The 16728-nt window shown below is 32.9% G+C and overlaps 1 protein-coding gene across 3 annotated transcripts in view; it reads left to right on the top strand.

Moving 5' to 3' along the window:
* LOC123541758 (A disintegrin and metalloproteinase with thrombospondin motifs 14-like) overlaps window positions 1-16298 on the top strand; it is a 76352-nt gene extending 60054 nt beyond the window's left edge. For 2 of the 3 annotated variants that reach the window (XM_053531106.1, XM_045327345.2), the window contains 2 exons: window positions 6128-6301; window positions 15257-16298. In XM_053531106.1, coding sequence (XP_053387081.1) covers window positions 6128-6301; window positions 15257-15651 — 569 coding nt within the window. In that variant the 3' untranslated portion in view covers window positions 15652-16298. The remainder of the gene's footprint in view (window positions 1-6127; window positions 6302-15256) is intronic. The other variant, XM_053531107.1, reaches the window with a different exon arrangement.
* Window positions 16299-16728: the final 430 nt, after the last annotated feature.

A 16728-nucleotide genomic window follows, 5' to 3' on the forward strand; every position in this document is an offset into this window, starting at 1 on the left:
TTACTTAAACATTTTTTCATGACTAATGTTAAAGCCATTTGCATATTACACACATAGATAATAGATATAACTTATCGTATATGTTTTTTCAACACATTTCAAATGTATGTTAAAGCAATACCTACTACCATGAAATTTAAAACAAATGCAGAAGACATAGAAACATCAGCCGTTTGATCTATTAGATATAACTATATTTCATGATTTATTAAAATTATTTTAGTAGAATTATCATAATAACTGCAAAATTAATTTCTAAGCATTAATATTTGCCAAATTCTTTTTCATTGAATCTTTTGAATTTTATTTCGATTGAACAGCAAAAGGAAAGGCACGGAAGTTACGCCATCGCTGCTTAGTGATAACCCATCGATGTTTTTGACGAAGTCCGCGTATAGTCCACAAGAACGTTCCTTAGATGACGTCGCCGTTGTTCCGTCTTGTGAACAGAATGGCCGGGAAGCTGATTGTAATGTTGAAATCTACAAATTATATGAAATTCTAAACATTATATAGTTTACAAATAGAAAGGACATATAATGTAAATATAAGAAATGAAACTATTTTTTTCAGGTATTCAAGCGAAATGAAATAGCACGATTCATGGATTTGCCGATCCTATTTTGATGTTCATTTCTCATGAATACCGACAAAAACAAATTTTTGGGGGCAATGCCCCCAGATTTAACAAACCGTCTTTCAATTTTCTTGTCGAGCTTATGACCAAACTGACAACACACAGAAAACAAGTTCCAAAGTATTTACCAAACATGGCATTTTGCAATAATATTTTTGATCCAGATATGATTAAATAGATCTACACATTTTATATTAACAACAGTATGTGAAGAAAACTAAACTGCATTATAAATATAAATTATAATATCTTTAAGAGTAGGAATAATAAAGACCCTTGATTTGATCACGTGATCGATTCTGAAACCGACACTTGTTTTGATCATGTGACCTATTCTGAAATCCAATAACTAGTTTCAATACGCTCAAAAATGTGTTCATGATTCTGCGTGAAAATAGCAACTACTAAGGAATTGCAACGCCACTGATAAGCCGATAGATTATTGATTTTTTCATCGCCGTGCCTCGACACTGTTGTGGATGTGTATTATGGAGAAACTTTATCAGTGTGCGGCGATCAGTACCGTTTATCAGTAGGCGAATCTATAAATATGCGGCAACATCCTATAGATCCCGGTTCGCAATCTGTTAAAATATCTTTTTCTGTGCAGGTGTTATTTCTAAAATATTATTTCAGAAAATAGAGTGCTGAAATGAAGTACTTTTCGCATGTCTAAGAAACTATTTTCAAGAGATATGTTATTTATAAAAATTAATACTACGTGTATATAAATAATAATAATAATAAATAAGATAAAAAACAGTGTTTTACTTGAAATAGAATAGGTAGAAAAAATTCATTACTTATTCGTCAGTTTGAATTTATGACTTATTTGGTTCGGGGAGGGGGCGGGGAAGGTGGGGAGGGAGGGGGGAATTATTTTGACAGTTTGATTTTTTGTAATTATTATCTAATCTAATAATCGTCAGTAGATTTTTTTCTCTCATTGTTCGAATTCGTAAAATCAACTATGAATAGATTACTTCTGTTTTACACCAACTATTAAGAACATTTTAAAGCTTAAAGGCATATTTATGTACTTGGTCGGACCGTCCTTATTCGTGATTGTATATTATGTATAATTACAATTTTGATCTCGAAATCAGCTGTAAATCATTAATCAAAATGTCTTGTCAACAGAAGTTGCATAAAAATGAATTGAATTTCAAATAGTTACTAAAATTTAATACACAATTGCACGGTCCATATCCATATCGGCGGACTCTGCGAAATATGCTTTATCGGCGGTTTCTTGCGTCAGCACCGGCGATTCTTTACTATAAACAGGTTGGCAGTTATAAAAAGTCAGATAAACACGCCAAATTAATTAAGTTATAATGTTTCCAGATAGTCATTAGCCTAGAGCCTCTCTGTGCGTAATGCAAAGAGCCTGCCTGTGCATCAAAAAAATTGATATGCAGAGAGACCGCCGGTGCCACGGCAAAACAGAGAGTAAGTGGTTTTGAAAAATTCCATTTACATTTCTGCCTATTTATCTTTATTATTTGGAAGAATATTGATAAATGAATACAAATAGTGCGCTTGATTTGTATGATATCAAAGCAAAAACTGGTTAAAGACTGTGGAAAAAGTCGGGCTAGTGTTCCATGTCAGTACACCATCAACGAATTTCATCGAGTTGCGAGCAAAATCGCTGATAATCAAAAAGTAAACACTATAAAACATAGAAAAGACAATCTTATGTTCCGTGCTCTACTTATTTTTGAGAAGCATACCTATGATCATGGATGGAAGCTCGATTTTTCGCCTCCCATACCAACCTGGGCACTGTCTATAGCAAAAAATAGCCGGTGCCGACGCAAAGAAACCGCCGATATAGCAGATTTCGCAAGGAGTGCGTCGATATGGATATGTACTGTGAATTGGAGAGAGCATCCTGAATATACATGCCATCTAGGGAAGGTTTGAATCCATGGAGATGTTGTCAAAAGTTATGGCATCAGAATCTTGCGGGCATGCAGTAATTTCAATAGCAACCACCACGCCACTGCAAATCAGGGGAGATATTTTTTTTACTTTTTCCTGAAATCCGACATCACTATAGGGCCAATAGAAACGCGCTTATTCTGGAAAAGTACAGCATTTCCCAAACTGAACATGTGCCCGATTCTTTAGTCTAAAGATCAGAACATTATGTATATGACGTGTTTAACATATAATGTTCGGGAAATCCTTGAAAAGGGACCGACGAAAAAATTCATTCCCAGATTTTTATATTAAAAAAACGCCATATACGCTGATCAAACTGGTATTTATCTGCAGGAAAATTATCGTTTAACGTAAAAAGTGCGCTAAATACTGTTATAATTGCGCGTACATATACGTATTTCATCATTTTTCAGACCGAGTAATTTTTGCTATGGGAGGTAATCCACCATTCCGCGATGATAACTTGCCGCAGGTGCCCGTTATACTTTGGCCTCATTTTCTTGGTAATTATCCCTGCAGATGTACATTTATGTTACCAGTTTAATGTATTTCATCTATCTGAGGGTGCAAATGGTTTCTGATGGTGATATTCGAGGACAGAACCACCAGAAATCTTGTTCTTTTTCCACGGGCGTTTCGTATCCTAATTTACTCGAACCTAACTGTATACGCCAGTTCGGTAGGTTCATTGACATGACGAATCAGTGAGTGTTTAATGTATTTCTTATATTATGATATTGATAGTTTGAAATACAGGTGTATATTAAATAACCTAAAATTGAAACAGACAATGTTATTTTGATCAACAAACATAACAAACAATATGAATAATAATATCATCATATATCATGTATGTTTTTAAGAAAAGAGTTACTGAATTTTAGCAATAGTTGGAATGGAAAAAAGGTAGATCTGTAAAAGTATTTTTTACGGGTGTTTGTGTGTTAACTAATGACGACTCCTTATTAAAATGATGCTTATCTGTAACAAAAAACATTCCTGACCTTTTTAATTGATAAGTATTGTACACATTAGAAAACATAGCCTAGATTTTTTCAATGTCAGTTCAAGGAAATCCTGTTCCTTTAAACTTTTACATATGGGAATATCTTGACTTTCTTTCCAAACTTTCATAAAGTGTTACAAAGTGTGCCTGTTTCTGTTAGACTGTCAAGAACACATGATGTCAGGACATAGAGTGCAAATAGAAGTATTGAAGAAATTGAAATACATTGTATAGCTTTATCTTTTTCATTTTATCAAACCTGGCAATGAAAGGTTTTTGTTTGTCGATGAACAACTGCTATTGAACAAGACTAGATTTTTTATCTTTACATTTTGAACAAAATATAGAAGTGTATGGAACACAAAGTTAATACATTTTTATTGTTGTGCACTGTTAAAGTTGTGACCACTCCATTCCTTGCCACATACAAGTGCATTACATAATGCCTGCATGTACTTCCCTGACATGAATGGGTTACATCAAGTCTTGAAACTGCAACGCATTGCCCCCATCAGTCCTCTCAGTACTTTGATTTAAATATAGACTGCGGTTTTCTTACTATTCCGCCATTCTCCGTACAAAACCGGCTGTTCCCGAATATGGTTGTACGATACTGGTACGTTACGGGAATTAGAAACAACTGTTCTTGTTGTCATTTCCATTTTCAAATCAAATATTCTCGATATCTACATTCGAGGATAAATCCCGTTTTGGGGTATTAACCACTAATAAATACTCGTTTACGTTTTAACGGTGAAGAGGGTATCCGTCGTAGCGGTAATGTTTAAAATTTTCATGTTTTCAGGATTTAAATAAAGAAAATGTATTAAAAAGTACTTCAGATTATTATAAAACATTGTTGTTATTAAGATGTAGCAAGAACGTCCCTAAAGTTTACTTTATTTTTGAAATCTGGTGTGAAATTGCAGGAATGTTTCAGGGTAAACAATTTTTAAGCAAAGATTGTGTTGCCGAGGTCGTGAAATAGTGTTTTCATTTTGATAAAGTAAGAATTTTCTGAAATTCTTATCTTCTGGCAAAAATGATCGCTAATATTGTACACGGCCGTTATATCCGTTAATCCTGACAGTCACCCTGACCTTATATACGGAAATACCGCGCTTGCGATTCAAGTTTAATTTGCCGATCCTGTTCTGTCGTTCATTTCGCATGAACAACGAAACAATGGTTTCATTTTTTATATTTGAATTATATTTCCTTTCCATTTGTAAACTATGTAATATCAGAAGAGGCAAAAGACCCTAATTTTTAGTGTTTCCAGCCTTTTCTAAATCAAAAATACAATACCGAATAATGAATTTTTCAGATCAAGTAAACAACACAGAACTTCCATACTTGCAATGCTTACTGGCATTTGGATGAGCTACATGCTAGAGTATAGATAAGTATTGCAAAGACACTTGTAACTTAAGAAAATGTTGAAATTCACCATTCGGCTATTTTTTCAATCATCAAAATCAATCGGCATTTTCTATTTTTCTCATTATTCGGTATTTTATTTCTTTATATTTCACCCCATTCCCATTTGCTAGTTGACCCCAGATTTGGAGAACATGTGCGCGGGAAAAAGCTAAACATTATTCGGCAAAGGAAAAAATAGGCATTTTCGTTATTCGGGATTTTCGATTGACACCATCGATATAATCTGTAACATTCAACATTAAAATCAGCTTCCCGGCCATTCTGTTCACCAGACGGAACAACTGCGACGTTGTATGTTGGAATGTTCTCCCTGACTATACGGTGATGTCGTCAAAACAGTGGTCAGTTATAGCTAAGCAGTGATGACGTACCTTTCGCGTCTTTCCCGTTGCTGTTCATACGCAATTTACGTCAAAAATTTCAAAGGAAAAGAAAAGGGCGAATGAAAATATTTATTATTATTTTCAATCCATTTGGTGTTTTCAATTATGAAATGTTGATTTAAATTTTAATATAAATAAATAGAAGTGTTAAGTTTTTGTCGGTTTTAATTGAACCATTTGGTTGAAAAGATAATTAAATCCGAACTGCAGTTACATTTTTCACCTTTATGAAATCTCTAAATGTAAAACACGTTGGTTTAAAGTACTTTTTCCATCAAATTGAATATACATGTAGATTTATGTTTGTTTCTTAAATCATTTCATTTTTCTTACAACGCTATACAGCTGGATGTATCTGATATATATTTTTTTTTTTGGTCTAAATTCATTCATTAAACAATACTTACAAGAACTAATCTTTTAAATTTGAAAATTAGAATTAGTTTCATGACAAAAATGTTCATGTTGTTCAACATTTATAATTGTTTGTTCTTAAACTTTAACAACTACACTTTCATCCGAACATTTCCGGATTATACGTTTGTTCCGATGACATGTAAGAAAAAGAAAGTTTTAGGCTATAGTAATGTCGTTCGCATCAACCATTTTAAGGATATGGTGGATCAAACAGTAATGTTCAAAATCCATGTGGATTCAGGACTTATCTTTATTCAATACTTATCTATTATCATTTCCGATATATCTCAGTTACAGATGGCGGTTGGACAGGTTGGGCAGATTGGGGAGTATGCAGTGTTACATGCGGAGGTGGCTTTACTACTCGAATGCTGCAATGTGCAAACCCACGCCCATCGATAACTGGGCGATTTTGTGACGGTACATCTCTGCAAGTGCAATCCTGTAACAATACGGCGTGTTCAGGTACAAGTTACTATTTATGTTTCTGTTGAATTAGTGTCACAAAAAGAGAAATCAGATCGCACGAGCATTGATGGTTTATGCTCTCGGGCTCGCCTGAGCAATTCATGTTGTTTGTCCAGGCCGATTTCCTTCTTTTTACTATGTGCAATTATAATTGTTTCCATTGTTGGGTAAAGCATTGATATTTCAATCAGTCGAGCCTGACGCCTAGTCCCTGTATCTCTAACTACTCTTTATTTCTGCCGGCAAACTAGAACACAGGTGTTCTTTCAAAGCTCGGAATTAAATGGGTTAATTCAAAATTTTCGAAGACTTTGACAATCGCGTGGTGTATATATTTATGTTTTGTCCAATTAATTAAAATGTTTAATTGTCGGAATATTTGATCTAATGATGAATTTAACTGTTGATTTAAGGTTAAATAACTTTCAAGATTATTTGATCAAATAGCAATATATTTCTTTTTGATTACGAGTAATACACTTTCAGATCAATTTTATTACCTATATCAGTTTGAAAACCTTCTCTATATTGCAAATACCAGTCCGTGACTGCCACTTACTGACTGACATACCTTGATACTCGTATAATTTCTATATTGCCCATGTCTTTGCCTTCTCAATATTATAGCAGTCAATCCGAACAATCAAGTGAAGAAAACAGTCATAGGTGATAGCTAGATCGGAATTGTTCTTTTTTGCTTTATGACTATTGGTGCTTTAATTTTCACCCTTCTGTGAAAAAAATGTATAATGTTTATTCTTATTTATGAAATCAACTTAAGATGTTTTACGTCATAGGTGCATGCATGATTAATAACATATAAATGAATAATATTATTTTGTACACTTGAAATTGTTTGTTTCTTAAGGATGTACGGGCGTTTTTTTTTTTGTTTTTTTTTTGTTTTTTTTTTTTTTGTTGCTTTGTTCAGGATATCCGCCATTTTGATAAATGTTTCTTCGAAAATTTCTTTCGAACAAAGGTTTTGCCAAAGTTATAATTATTATATTATTATTGCTAAATCAAAAATATGGCTTAAAATCATACATGTTGTCATGATTATGAGGCATATTGTATTAATCTACAGCTGAAAAATGACCGAGTGTTTAGTTGTTTTGTTTGTTTTAAAATTGAATTAAATATTTAATGTCAATGTAAATATATATTCTTTTGTGGTTGCTTTTAGTTTAAAAACTATTCTGAAGTGTCTTTATCCATGTAATGTATAATATATTCATAGCCTGCTTTTCATCAAGATTAGATCTCATTTGAAAAAAAAATAGAAAAATCACCAGTCAATGTCACAGGGGCCTGAACATGGAAATCCGTTTCTGATCAATAACTTGAAAACCACTTGACCCAGAATGTTTAAATTTTATACTATGATTGGACATACAGTAGATGACCCCTATTGATTTTTGAATCACTTGATAAAAGTTAAGGTCACAGGAATCAGAACTTTGAAAAAAGTATTCAACCAATAATTTTAGAATCATTTGACCCAGAACCTTCGATCACGATGATAGGAATTATAACGTTGATAACCCTTAATGTATCTGGGGTCACTTGACTTAAGGGAAAGGTCACAGAGGCATTAAAATGAAAAAACAAACTCTTTCTGGATCAATAACTTCAGTATCACTTGACCCAGAATGTTGAAACTTGGACATGATGATTGGACATGCAGAGTAGATTACCTGTTGATTTTTGGCTCACTCGATTTAAGATCAAGATCACAGGGACTTGAATATGGAAAACGGTTTACTTGTGAACCACTTGACCCAGAATTTTGTAACTTCACAGGGTGATTGGAAATGCCAAGTAGATGATCTCTATTGCAGCCAATCATTAGTGTCTCTTTGTCTTTCGCTCCAAGCCTCTATTGACTTCTTCTTGCCTATTATGAATATGCATTGAGGGGCTAGGGGGACATGGGCATCTTCTCGTTTGAAAATTAATTGCCCTCCTTCAAAGGAGGAGGGGTATATTGTAAATATTAATGTTTTGTGATCGGTCTGTAGACAAATCAGTTTCCGGATGATAACTGGAGAACGCTTATGCCTAGGATCATGAGATTGGGAGATTTTTCATGACCAACAAATGACCCCTATTGATTTTGAGTTCAGTAGGTCAAAGGTCAATATCACATTAACAGTAGAACTTTTTGGCCAGAAAACTAAATTATGCTTTTGTCTAAGATCACATATGATACGGAGGTCATTTAAGGCTAGTAAATGACCAATAATCATTGATTTAAGGTCAATACGTTGAATGTCCAGTCAGCAGTGACCAAATAGTTTCTGTTCCTTGTCAGTATTTCATGCAAGTGTTCTACAAACTCTTGTTATAACTAGAATCTCCAAATATCACACAATTATCAATTAGTCCATGACCTTTGCTGACATTAACGCGTTTGTTCCAGTAAAAGCAGGGTGTTTCACATTTGATTTGTTAAAAATGCTTATATTAAAAAAGATATTGAGTTAAATAAATCAAACCTCACAAAATTTTCAATAAGCACATGAGCCTTGCTCGTATATTATATTATCCCCTTTGACGGAAGAAAAGTAGAGTTTTACCCCTTGATTTAGTAAACGAAAGGTTCAAAATGCTTATTTGACAAAAGTATTTTAACTAGAATTACAAAACTTAAGCTAACTGTTCATACTTATTACTAGAAGCTGTCTACCGCTGCCCTGTACAGTCCTCTCAGTGCTTACCAGGTGATATTTAACCGAACATATATAAAATAAACATACTTTTGAAACTGTGTCCGAGCTGGACAGAACGAAATTAAGTCATCTTAGTATTAATAAAAAGAGAGAAAAGAAGAATTAAACATTCATGTAAAATATTGTGATACAGTAATATAGTACCTTATTGTTCCTTATTGCCATTTTATTGCTACTTTCGACCAAGGTAACATCTTTAATTGATTTATCACACCTTTATTAACTGACGGTTGATGTATCGCATGTGTATACGTTAATCGAGTTTTACAAACAATTTAGCCATTGGTTCATAGTTTCCTATGATAGTAATTAATACATAGCACTGGATTTTAAAGAAATCTTTCTTTATATGTTTTGAAAAACTGCACTTGATATGGTCTTTAATAGATGAATGATTACTTATGGAGAGAAAATGTAATTGATTTACGACCTAATGATAAACAGTGCATTTAGAGATATATTTTCGCACTTGATTCGTAATACGGTTTTGACGCCATATATGATACTTTTTTCATCATTTCAAAGCAAACGACAAAAGAAATAAAGATGTATAATTTGTTCCTTCGGGTTTTAACGCCGTTTTTACAGCGGTATTTCAGTTATGTAACGGCGGACAGGTAATCTAAACCTGTTCGCCGATAGTAACTGACATCTCACCCACATGAAGTCAAGGTGGAGTGTGAACGATTTCAGACACAACGTCAAATCGTCACGGAGAACATACGCTTCGCAAAATTGAGGGGACCTAACTGACGACCCTGCGACCCATAGATCGTGTGAAAGATCAAATTCACATTTCATCTACTTTTTCCATGTCCGCTCGATAGATGGTCATGTACAAACTTTGATTTTGAATATTCATTTTGGAATTTCGATTTATATGCTTACACAATTATCTTAAAAATGAGAATACAAATCTGTAACTGAATAAATGTTATCAATTTTACGTAATTTAAATGCAAAGTCACTTGGTATCTAAATGTTAATTCAGCTCTAGCTTAAAAAAAGTAGTTTTTAAACATTTTTTACCTCCCTTAACAATACGATGAAATTCATTTCATAAATAACGTGTGAGTAGATTGAGTAAAACTTTTATTCAAACAGACTCTAGCATATTTACTACATTTTAATTAAGTATTAAAATTTCATTCCTTAATAACTGTTAACAGCAAAACTGAGCTCTAGTAAATGCTATAATCTCCCTTTTGTAAAGGTAGGGAAGTGATAAATTCTTTATATGAAATTTCTTTTTCTGTTCTTAATGTCTTTTTTCTGAAGCGTGCTATATAAGATTTATTCGTTATTTCTTATATTTGTTTCTTCGTGCCTGTCCACTTTATCTAACTGTATACAATGTAGTTGTTTCATACAATTTAATGAGCTGGTTGATACCATAAATAAAATCTGAAAAGTAGATCCCTCGGAAGCACCGAGAACAAGGCAAACAGTGAAAATTGCGGACTCGGTTTGATTGAGTCTCTCTCGGGCATCATTTATTTGTAAGAAAAAGTAACAAAAAGTCATTTTTAAAGACACTGATTCTGGTATTAAGGTATGTGGCTTATGGTCTGTATATTGGCGGTAAGAGCCAATATGCAAGACTGTATGATTGATAGACTTGCTTACGTTTATCATATTAAGCTACTGTATAGCTACTTTGAAGTACATAGATTGTATGTGATATTTTTCACTTTTATATCTATAACGAGTTTAGACTAAACAAACAAAGCGATAAAATACAACAGCATATCTATTTTTTCAGTTAATCAAGCTTTATATACATTGCTTAATTTTTATAAGAGAAATTAAATAGAGAAAATGCATTCAGGCACTCTTTTAAAAATAATGAATAATTCACCTATAAATAAATCTTGTGTATTTTGAACTATGATATCTGTTTAGTGCTGGATTTTATCATAAAGGTCCATATCTTTTCATTTATTGAAAATGTAACTGAGCGCTTCCTTAATTTCTAATAAAATCTAGCAATATTCAATTTTTCTGTTTTTATTTTGTTACTTATAAAAAGATCATAATTAATTAATTAGTGAAAAAAAGTGTTTGTCGTTTCTCTTATAGTGTTTTAAATAATAATTTCATTTTTTTCATGAAATACAGCTGAGAGTTTTCTAAAATGGTGAGAATTGTCTTGATGTAAGAATTATAATTTAATTAGCCAGGACATTACTCAACAAGAATGAGCAATTACAATTAGTATATTATCAATTAGAATAATTTTGTGCATAATCTGGAAAAAAAAATGCATTTCAATCAGTGAAATGTATAGCACTGGAAATAACCAATTAGCTTTACATATCAATACAATTTATCATCCTCTGACATGGACTACATGTCAAGTCTACAGAGGTTTTATGGACCATTATCAGAATGGTCCAGACAGGATCCTGTTTATTGGGGATTAAAGTGTCTGGCTATTAGGGTGGGGTCACTTATATAGGAGATTTTCATTGCCTTTAAGACGACTTTTGACAGAGTGAATTCAAAATTATTCGAAATATCTTATAACAAAAAGTACCAAATTTGTTAGCCCGAGGTTTTGGAGTAAAGTTTGTCCGTTAGAAGAGTGGCATGGTTGCATTATATATATGAGTACATTTTATAGATACTTGCAAAGTGATTGAAAAACAAAAAAAAATAGTATGAAATCTCTTAACGTTTGGAAAAAATCGTTTTTTTAGTTAGATAAGTCTCCCTACATTATTTGCAAGTAAAGACACTAACTTTAAAAAATAAAACAGCTTTCGATTGGAAGCGAAGGCATAATATTGACCTGCATAACATATGTTTTAAATTATGCGTAGTTGCCAGTTCACACTCGATATCTAGAACTCGCATATATCAAAATTCCGGCTCGGAACATTTTTAAGGCCCGTCCCGAAAACAAATGCACAAAATATCACTTTAAGCCGAATTAGGGTTATCTCAAAGTAAACAAAAAATATAGATACCGAGTTTCAGTTGTAATTATGTATAACTAGCTTACGTTCTTTCATTGAAAAGTGGAAAGGAGCAGGTAGTCTTTTTTATTTATTATTTTTATTTATGTATTTATTTTTGTCTTTTTAGTTTGCTACTTTGGTTTCATATTTCTACCATCTGTTACATGAGTAAACTGTAAGTCATGTCTTACCGTAACTCCTTACTACAATTCACCGTATACGGAATTTTAAAAATCCAAATTTTAAACCAACTGTTCAGTAGGCTGGCTTTTGAGGCTTTTTTCTAGATTTGCTTAAGGGGGTGTTTTTCTTCTATCTTTTATTTATTTCGTTTAATTGTATAAAAAGTCAAGAGTGATATATCAAACTGAAATTTCTATTGAAATGAACTATTTCTCTTTATAATATATAATGTTCTTTCCTAACTATTTCATGTTTTGTGTAACAATTTGGTGAACACACCTTTTCGCCTTATATAGAAATTCGTAAAGTAATGAAATTTCACTTATACAATATTATTTGGTTTCAATAAATACAAAGACAAAACAATGAATCGGCCACATAATGTATTAGACTAAGTGCAGACATTAATTGTTTTTGATTCGCTGTTGGACTTCTTCCATATGAGGGAAACTATCTAGTTTGCATGCGAACGTTTCTTGGTTCTTCTCAGGTACTCGCCTTCTTTTTAAATATAGTACCTGAAGAGGCAGGTTGGATCTTATTCAACTTTCTTACTATCTTGCGTGGTACATATATTTGTGTTACGACTAAACCATTATCATTTTAAGTCCAAATGTTTAAGGTATCCAAAGTATAGTACATTATACCTTCTCGCGCATTACTGAATAATATAAATGTCCTCAAGCCGATACCCGTATTCATCAAGAGCCAGTCTTTTCTCCGCGTATCTAATATACTTTGTTAATATTCCATGCAGGAGAAATTGAAATACTTATATGCAATCTGTTGCCTTCAATCAATGAAATTCCTTCAAAAACCCGATCTTCGCAAAGACGTTATTTATTAATTAGCAATTCTACCACAATGAGCCTACCACGATAGGCATCTTAAAGAGAATTTCTATAGGTTTTTTCTTTTCATAGATTTTTTTCAAATTCACATATAAGATAGGACAATTTGTGCTGAAAACAATGAACAAATAAAAACAATTGGTCACCAGGCTTGTTTTTGCGAAAAATTGTTTTGAACACACCCACTGTTGCTGAAACTGCCATCGATTTTTCAACATTTTCATAATTTTCTCCTTTTTTTTTTATATAAATACCAACCGAAATATACATCAAGACAGCACAATAAGGTTTATTCATTTTGCAGATTTTTTTATATACTTACTTGATATCATAGTCATATCTATAATACCCTATCCTTACAATAATGGGTACAAATGAAAAAAAAATCTTGTTTCATATTCACTTTTGTGAACTTTAACTACATAAGTACCATGGTACATAAGTAATGCCTTGACTTTGGCATTTGGCATAATTTCCCGGCTACAAAACTATCATTAATTCCTTAACACTACATTTCTCATAACCAGATAAAAAATGATATTCTCAAGCCAAGATTATAAAAATACCAGTACTTATTCTCAGTAGAACAGAGACCTTAATAATTATATTTTCCAGAATAAATTTATAACCATTGAATATAACAAACTTTAGATTACAAAGTTTTAAACTTGGCGGATGAAGAGCCCTCTCAACTATATAACTTCACTCTATTCATTATTTAAAGAATCAGCATCATACCATACAAGAATTCCTCTAAAGTCGCCCAGGTAAGACATGACACTGTTTTTGTAAAGCAATCAGTATTACCATTGAAAACTCGACATCTCGTCGCCCAGCACGACAAAACTGAAACTGAAACTGTTGCAGGCAATACGTCACCGTTTTTTTTTTTTTCAGTGAATTATCAAAATATTAGACGGAAAATTGTCTGATATTTTCAGAGGGAAAATACGAAATACATTTTTCATTGGTAAGAAACTATAAAATGAATACATTTAGTCAAACGTAAAATAATAGAAAAGTTGTTTGCTTTACACATAAAATCCTAATAAACTTCCACCCACGAACACTATTTCTTAAATTTTCACTGTTTAAAGGTCCACTACTAACTCCCGAACGAGTATTACAGAAGAACCAGTGTTTGTAGCTGAGATTTTTTATTAACAGAAAATATGACCAACTGCATCAGATCTGACCAAAAAATCATGAATATGTTCAAGTATAACAAAAAATAAACAAAAATCGTTTGCCTATTCCAAACCGAAAGTATGTGTTCCGACTGCTTACGAACCCGTCGTGCATCTTTGGAAATTTTCTGAAGAATGCTCCGAAACGAGGCTATAATTTATAAATAGATGCAAAACATATTATATGTCCCAACGATATCGCGATGTTTACAAACATGTTATAGGGAATTCAACAGTTTTGTAACTCACAAAATCTTCATGAAAATTATTCTTATAATACAGGCAATATACAGCTATACATTTATACTACAGGTTCGGGTGGACAATTTAGGCCCTTCCCGAATAAATGTGATTTCACAACTTCTTCTGCAACTTATTCAGCCAGTTTCTTTTTCAGCATAGTTATTAGAATAAAGATGAAAACAAAATGTGATTAAAATTTACCTAAATACACTGATTTATGTTCATATTGCTACATTATTTCAATAAAATTTTAAACATTATTATAATAAGCACATTGTCTTGGCCTAATATATGTCACTGTCGATTTGAAACTAAAATATTTTATATCTCATATTTTTCATGCAAATTATCTATAATTACCTTCATATGAATATATCAAAGAATACAGTTATTTTGTTGTGCGTATTTAAACAGATGTTCGTTTGAATTAATTCTAAAATCACGTGATCCCGAAGTATTTCCGACCGATAACGGAAGAGCGATAAACACGACAGTAGGACAAATGACCACCCATGTCAGTCTAAGAAAATACAAAAAAAAGGCATTCCTTTCTCTGCACATGTTTTGAATTCAGGGGGATATTGCACGGATATCGAAATGTTTAGTAGTATCTTTCAAAACGTTTAGTCTTTCTTTAAGATTTATGCTATTTTATTTGTCTTTATTTTGCACCTTTAATACTTATTAGTTTTTTTAAATTCCATGCCGTTCTGTTTGCTGCAAGTGTCTGCAAAAATAAGCTATCGTTCATATTGCCAAATCTACAGTAATTATCAATACTGTATAATTATTTCAGGATCCAGTGCAGCGGTTTTTGTATACAACACAACAGACGACTCAGGTCATCCGCTCCATTTCCAAAATGCTTTCTTCAATAGCGACAATGCATTCAATATGATTTCAAGTATTTTTGAATGCAAGCAGGAGGGAGTCTACTTTTTTGTTAATACGATATCGCGGAAGAAAGGATGTTCGGGCAGTACCTATTGTTCCTTCTATATAAATGATGAACGTAGTTCGTTTGCCGGGTATGCAGACAGTATTGACGATGACTCTTATCCATCTGGAACAGAAGCTGTCTTACATTATCTCAAACCTGGAGATCGCGTGTACATTGGCGGATGTAGAAACGCTAGTTGCATTGATAGTTCATCAAGCTTCACAGGTTTTATCATCAATGCTGTTTATTGATATTCATGCGCGCGTGTGTGTATATATATATATAATTTAAGGAACGTCTAATATGTCAATCTATGCACGCTTGCTTCATCAGGAGGCATTGTTTGTAAGACTGCGGACGATTAAAATATTTAAGGAATATACAAAATCATATTGTCCGCGTTATATTTCATATATGTTGTCAAGTTGCATTGCTTATAAGATTTTAAAGAAAACTTGGTATTTTGAAAACAATAATCTAAAATTGATTTCTACCAAAACCTTGGTCTGACCTATCAACTGTTTATCTATATTGATTTCAGTCAGGCTGCTTTTATTTAATTTGTTCTTTTAAACAAAATTAGCTTTGCATTGTTTTTTTTAAAAAATGTACACGACTCTTGCAACTGGACCTGCCTCTATTGAGTTGTCTACCCAAAAGTAAAAAAAATAACACTAAGTTACGATACAACAAAAATGAGCCAATCACCAAGGACTCGGGTGTTCTCGAGGATATTTGCAATTAACCCACTACAGGTCAAGTTTACTATTCACTTATAACAACCGATGAAAACAGATCTGCGAATACAGGTGTTTCGGTTTACATATGATATTTATATAAATACATGTATCTTGTTATGTAAATAATAACTCACCTTGAAAATAAATTGATTTATTGTCATCTGAACATTAGAAATTCTCCATAGTTCAAAATTTATGAAAACGCACTCAAACACCTTAGGCCTGCTGCGGATAAAGTCATGGACACTATATACATGATATACACACACCAACCCGCCAGCTTAGCTCAGTAGGTAGAGCGTTGGTCTACGGATCAAGGGGTCGTGAGTTCGATCCTCGGACGAGGCGTATGTTCTCCGTGACTATGTGATAAACGACATCGTGTCTGAAATCATTAGTCCTCCACCTCTGATTCATGTGGGGAAGTTGGCAGTTACTTGCGGAGAACAGGTTTGTACTGGTACAGAATCCAGGAACACTGGTTAGGTTAACTGCCCACCGTTACATGACTGAAATACTGTTGAAAAACGGCGTTAAATCCAAAACAAACAAACAAACAAACAAAATACATACACACCAATGAATAAG

Source organism: Mercenaria mercenaria, chromosome 19, assembly GCF_021730395.1.
Source record: "Mercenaria mercenaria strain notata chromosome 19, MADL_Memer_1, whole genome shotgun sequence".
In the NCBI taxonomy this organism is placed as follows: Eukaryota; Metazoa; Mollusca; class Bivalvia; order Venerida; family Veneridae; genus Mercenaria; species Mercenaria mercenaria.